At 57.3% G+C, this 5,480-nt stretch overlaps 2 protein-coding genes across 2 annotated transcripts in view; one reads left to right on the top strand and one right to left on the bottom strand.

The window, feature by feature from the left end:
• The window catches only part of CCDC25 (coiled-coil domain containing 25), a gene marked incomplete at its 3' end in the record, with an annotated part of 10,744 nt that extends 8,638 nt beyond the window's left edge, over positions 1-2,106 (bottom strand). The window contains exons 1-2 of the mRNA XM_027910060.1: positions 2,098-2,106; positions 738-877 (exon numbers count right to left, since the gene is read on the bottom strand). Coding sequence (XP_027765861.1) covers positions 738-877; positions 2,098-2,106 — 149 coding nt within the window. The remainder of the gene's footprint in view (positions 1-737; positions 878-2,097) is intronic.
• Positions 2,107-3,506: 1,400 nt separating this feature from the next.
• The window catches only part of ESCO2 (establishment of sister chromatid cohesion N-acetyltransferase 2), a gene marked incomplete at its 5' end in the record, with an annotated part of 16,664 nt that continues 14,690 nt past the window's right edge, over positions 3,507-5,480 (top strand). Inside the window, 2 exons of the mRNA XM_027910059.1 lie at positions 3,507-4,250; positions 5,002-5,030. Coding sequence (XP_027765860.1) covers positions 3,507-4,250; positions 5,002-5,030 — 773 coding nt within the window. The remainder of the gene's footprint in view (positions 4,251-5,001; positions 5,031-5,480) is intronic.

The raw sequence follows: 5,480 nt of genomic DNA, 5'->3' as shown, positions 1-5,480 counted from the left end.
GTTGCTTTTTCTCTTTTTCCTTTCCTTCATCCCCCTTTTTCTTTTACCCTTTTACTTCCCCGTTTTTCCTTTCCTTTCCTTTCCTTTCCTTTCCTTTCCTTTCCTTTCCTTTCCTTTCCTTTCCTTTCCTTTCCTTTCCTTTCCTTTCCTTTCCTTTCCATTTTCCTCTTTCTCTTTCCCTTTTTTTCCCATTCCTTTCCTTTCCCCTTTTTCCATTTATTTTCCCTCCCCTTTTCCCTCGGCTGCCCCATCCCTGGAAGTGTCCAAGGCCAGCTTGGATTCCTTTGGATTCCCTGGTCTAGTGGAAGGTGGGGACTGAAACGAGACGATCCTTAAAATCCCTTCCCACCCAAACCATCCCATTCCCAAGGCACTGGAATTCTCCCTAATTCCCAAAAATCCCCAGTCTGCAGAGCCCGCTCTGCGTGTCAGCGCCCTGAAGACCCATTTACCACCAAAGCCCCCTCATTATCACCCCCGTACCCTCCCACTTAACCTCCCAAACGCCCCTTAATTCACTCCAAGCCGTTTTATTCCCAATTTTCCCTTGGAATCTCCCGCTCCTCGCAGAGCCCGGCCTGCAACTCCCATGATCCCCTGCGCGCCGCTCAGGGCCTGCTCCCCTTCCTCCCCCGCAAGGCACGCTGGGAGTTGTAGTCCTTTGGCGCGCCCGCGCTCTCTGATTGGCTGCCAACCACGGCGGGGCGGGCCCAGCGCCGCGCGCTTCTCCCCTTCACCAATGAGCGACGGAGTTTGAATGATTGACGTGTCCCTCGGCCAATGGGAGCGGGGAGGGCGGGGAGGGCGGGAGAAGCGCGCGGGTCGAAGGCGGGAGAGCGGCGATGGCGGAGGCGGCGCGGAGGTGACGGGGGGGGCTCTGAGGGGATCGGGGCGCTCTGAGGGGATCGGGGGGAGTCCCGAGGGGGCTCGGCGCGGTGGGAGGGACCCCGGGATCGTCGTGCGGGGGTAGGAGGGTGGGGGTTAGCAGTGCGAGGTCAGGTAGCGGTGCGGGGTGTGTGGGGTGGGGTGGGAGACACCCCCAAAAGGGCTTTGGGACCCCACAGGGAAGGGCCTGGGGACCCCACAGGGACATCCCCCCAAGGGCTTTGGGACCCTATGATGGGCCTGGGAACCCCACAGAGACCCCCCCTTCTCCTTGCTTGGGGACCCCAAAGAAACTCCTCTAAAGGGTGTGGAGACCCCACACAGACCCCCCCCCAAAGGTTTGGGGACCCCACAGAGACCCCCAAAGGTTTGGGGCATCACAGGGACCTGCTAAGGGCTTGAGGACCCCTCAGAGACCCCCAAAAGTTTGGGGCATCACAGGGATCTGCTGAGGGCTTGAGGACCCCACGAGACACCCCCACCCCCAAAAAAATATTGGGACCCCACAGAGACCCCCCCAAAGATTTGGGGACCCCACAGAGACCCCCAAAGGTTTGGGGCATCACAGGGACCTGCTAAGGGCTTGAGGACCTCACAAAGACGTCCCCACCCCAAAAAAATATTAGGACCCCACAGAGACCCCCCCAAAGGTTTGGGGACCCCCAAGGGCTTTGGGACCCCATGAAGGGCCTGGGGATCCCAGAGAGCCCCTTTATTATTAATGAGGTAATACACATAATCTTTATTACCAGCAAAGATTAAAATACTCCTTCCCCCCCTGGCTGCAGGTTTTTGTGGATTTGGGGGGCGTTTCCCACTCGGGAAAAATTCCAGCAGCAGGGAAAACCGTTGTCCCAATAATTCTCCCAGACTGGGAGAGGTAGAGCAGAACTGGTTTAAATCGTTGTGTCAATAAAGGCCAAAGTAAATAAATAAATAAAATAAATAAAGGGATTTATGGGATTTGGCTCCCTGGGAAGCGGGGGGGGGGGAGACAGTGGAGGGTGAAGAGCTGCCAAGGCGGAATCCCGTGGGGATAAACTGAGCAGGAATAAAGGCAAGGCTTGCAGGAACTAATTCTGGAGAGGGGTTTGTGGGAGACAGGCGGGAAAACGCGTTCCTGGATTCTGGGAATCGTTAGGGACGGGGATTTTGGGATGTGTTTGTGCCTCGTGGCCTGGAATCTCCTCTGCACAATCCCGATATTCCCACCTCTGTCATTCCGGGACTGCTTCCTGCTGCTGTTTCATTCCCTGTCTCTCACCGTTCTCTTCCTCATTTCCTGACTCTGGGGGGGGGGGGTGTTGTTTTCATGGAATTCTGTTCCAAACCGTGGGAATGGCGGGTTTTCCAGGTGTCCCAGCGAGGCTCAGGCGCCCGGAACGCCCCGGAAACGGAGCCGGGGCTCCCCCGGGCCCCAGGGGTGAGTGCACAGCTCTTCCCACTGGGATTGATCCCTGGAAAAGCAACCTGACTGTCCTGGGATCAGGGAATGGGCTGGGGAGGGGAAGGGAATTCAAAGATCAGCCAATTCCACCTGGCAGAGCCTGCGGGGGCTCCGGGAGAGCTGGAGAGGGATTTGGGATCAGGGCCTGCAATGACTGGAAGGACACAGGGAATGGCTTCCCACTGGGAAAGGGGAGATTGGGAAGGGATTCCCGGCTGGGCTGGAATTCCCAGGGAAGCTGTGGCTGCCCCTGGATGATCCCTGCAGTGTCCCAGGCCGGGCTGGATCCCCTGGGATAGCGGGAACTATCCCTGCCCATGGAATGGGATGATCCCTAAAACCCCTGGCCATGACCAGAAGCTCAGTTCCAATCCCAAAGAAGAGCTTCTTCCTCCTTCTCCCACCTCCCACCATCCAAACATTTTCCTCATTCTCCTTAAATTCCCCTCAAAAAATGCCCCGGGGGTGGGGGGGGATCAGACCAGGAATGAAGTTGGATCCCTAAATTAGAAGGACAACTTCCCAGGAGAAACTGGAAATCCGGAGCCCTGGGATTGCTGAGGCCCTTCCTAAAAATGGAAATCCAGAAGCCTGGGATTGTTCAGGCCCTTCCTGAGAACGGTGTGATTTTTGGGAAGCAGGTTCAGAGGTTATTTGTGACGTCCTGGTGATTTTTTGGAGGGGGATTCTGGGGGGCTGAGATTCCCAAAAACATCCCAGGAGAAGGCCCTGGGGCTGTCCCAGCCTCACACCCAGGGATCAGGGATTTTCCAGGAACAAATCCCACCTCGTTTCCCACCCTAATCACAAACAGCCCTGATGAATCCCCCCCCCGGCAGCATTCCAGAGAGCAGGATAACAGTCATTCCCAGCCTCTGGAGCAGCTCCAGGCGGGATGGGACGCCTCATTCCCGGTTTTTTTTTTTGTTTTCCCCGCAGTTCCCCCTCGGCCTTCAAGACCCCCGTGAAGAAACGGATCAAAGCCTTTCCCTCCCCCTCCCAGAAATCCGGGAACGGGGGCTTTGCTTCCCAGCCCTGGCGCTCTCCGAGCCCCGGGGAGGAGGGGAAGGAGAACCGGGGTGTCCCAGTGAAACCAGTGACTTCCAGGAGGTTGGACATCTCCCCGCTCCAGGAATTCCAGGCATCCCGTGTTCCCACGGCCCCCCCACGGGGGGGATCCCCGAGGAAATCCCCCCTCAAACCCTCCTCCTGCAGGCCCCACGTGCCCGTGGGGTCCTTCTATGGCCGAGGGAAGGGCTACCTGGACCCCCTGGAGAGGAAGAGGCTGCAGGAGATCCAGGTTTCGGGAATGAGGAGCAGGGACGGGAACGTCCCAGCTGCCGGCAGAGCGGAGAATCCCAGCGGGAATCCCGACCCCAGGGCGGCCAAACACGCCCCAAACCCCGGGAATGGGGGCGGGAATCCCAACCCCAGGGCGGCCAAACACGCCCCAAAGCCCAAAGGGGGCCGGAGCGTCCCGAAAAGTCGGAAGAGCAAGGCGGAGATCCCGGTGGGAAAGCCCAGGGGGGAGAAGGAAGCCGGGAATTGCCTCGTCCAGAAGAAGATGGATTCTCCCTTCCGGGTGCTGAGCATGAAGGTGAAACCCGCCCTGAAGCTCCAGCTGGGGGCGGCTTTCTTCGCTGCCAGGAAGAAATCCCACTCCAAGAAAAACCCCGGAGACTCCAAGGCTCCCCAGGCTCTTCCCAAAGCCCCGCAGGAGAAGGTGGGGCCGGCAGAGGGGAGCGAAGCCCCGGAGAAGAGGGGCGAGTTGGGGAGGATTCCCGAGGCCCAGGAGGAAGGGAAGGAGAACAGGGAGAGCTCTGGGAATGTGGGAGATCCGGGATGTGCAGGGAAAGCATCCCCACGGAAAACCGGCAGCGTGTCCTGCGCTTCCGAGGCCGGAGCTGCGGAAGACGGGGTGAGTCTGGGGTGGAAGCGGCTTCCATGAGTGCAAACATCCCAAATATCCATGGATTCTCCCCTTGGGAGGGTGTGAAACCAGGGATAAACAGCAGGCATTCCCCGCCTGTCCCTGGCTCAGGGAATATTCATTCCAGTGCTTGTGGCTGGAAGGAAAAGTCTCAGCGGGATCTTCTCTCCCAAGGAAAACAACCCCTGTCATCCCCCTGTTTGGCAGGTTGTTTTCCTGTTGGATCCTTCCCTTCTCCAGCCTGGAGCCAGAGCCTGACATTGGATCCATCCCCAGCCCAGCTCCTCTCTGGGAAGGAGTTCCGGGAACAAGGGGGGGTTCCCTGGGAATCTCGGCACTCAGGGAAGGGGTTCCCTTCCCCCTTTCCCGCCTTTTCCATCCCCACATTCCATAAAAATCCCTCTGAGTGGATTCTGAGTGTCCTTTATCCTGGAATGGGTTGTGTGGGAAGGGATTTTAAGGATCATCCCATTCCATGGGCAGGGACACCTCCTGCTATCCCAGGTTGCTCCCAGCCCCATCCAGCCTGGCCTTGGACACTTCCAGGGATGGAGCCGCAGCTTCCCTGGGGATTTTCTTGGAAAAGAAAGACCTTCAGGAGCATCAAATCCAACCTTTGGCCCGACTCAAATCCCAGGTTTTCCTTTTGTCCCTAAAATCCCCGTGTTCTCCTCCAGGGAGCCGACGGGATCAGCTCCTCCCCAGGCTGGGAATCCCAGGATTGTGTTGTCCCTTCCAGCCAATCCCCTCCTGGAGGGAACAAACAGGGTGAGTTGGATCATTCCTGCTTCAATCCAGGGGGCTTTTTGTGCCGATCTTTGTGTAGGAAAATGCTGATTTTTTTTTTTTTTCTGTAGGAAAATGAGGCAGGGAAACCTTTGGGAATGCCTTCACCTGCTTTTCCCAGCAGGACCGGCCCTGAATTCCATGCTGTAGCGTTCAAAAAGCTGGATAATGCATTAAATGATGGGAATTTCGCGGGTTTGCTTCAGTTTTGATCCACCTGGGAATTCTTTTTGTCCCCCTGAGCTGCCCATTCCCAGGAAGGTTTGGGAAGTGGCTGTGTCTGAACCCAGTAATTCCATTTCCCCCGTTCTTTTCCCACTGGATCCTTTCCCTGGCTCTCCCCTGCTTCCCTTTCCCCATCCGGGTTTTTAAGGCATTTGGCTCCTTCCTTCAGTTTTCCCGGTGGGATATTCCCAAACCACCCCTCCCCTT

Source organism: Empidonax traillii, unplaced genomic scaffold (assembly GCF_003031625.1).
Source record: "Empidonax traillii isolate 1590-97213 ecotype Southwest subspecies unplaced genomic scaffold, ASM303162v1 scaffold2675:size32929, whole genome shotgun sequence".
NCBI classification, from domain to species: Eukaryota; Metazoa; Chordata; class Aves; order Passeriformes; family Tyrannidae; genus Empidonax; species Empidonax traillii.
Note: the sequence above shows the minus strand (reverse complement) of the source record. Positions and strands in the feature narration are given on the sequence as shown.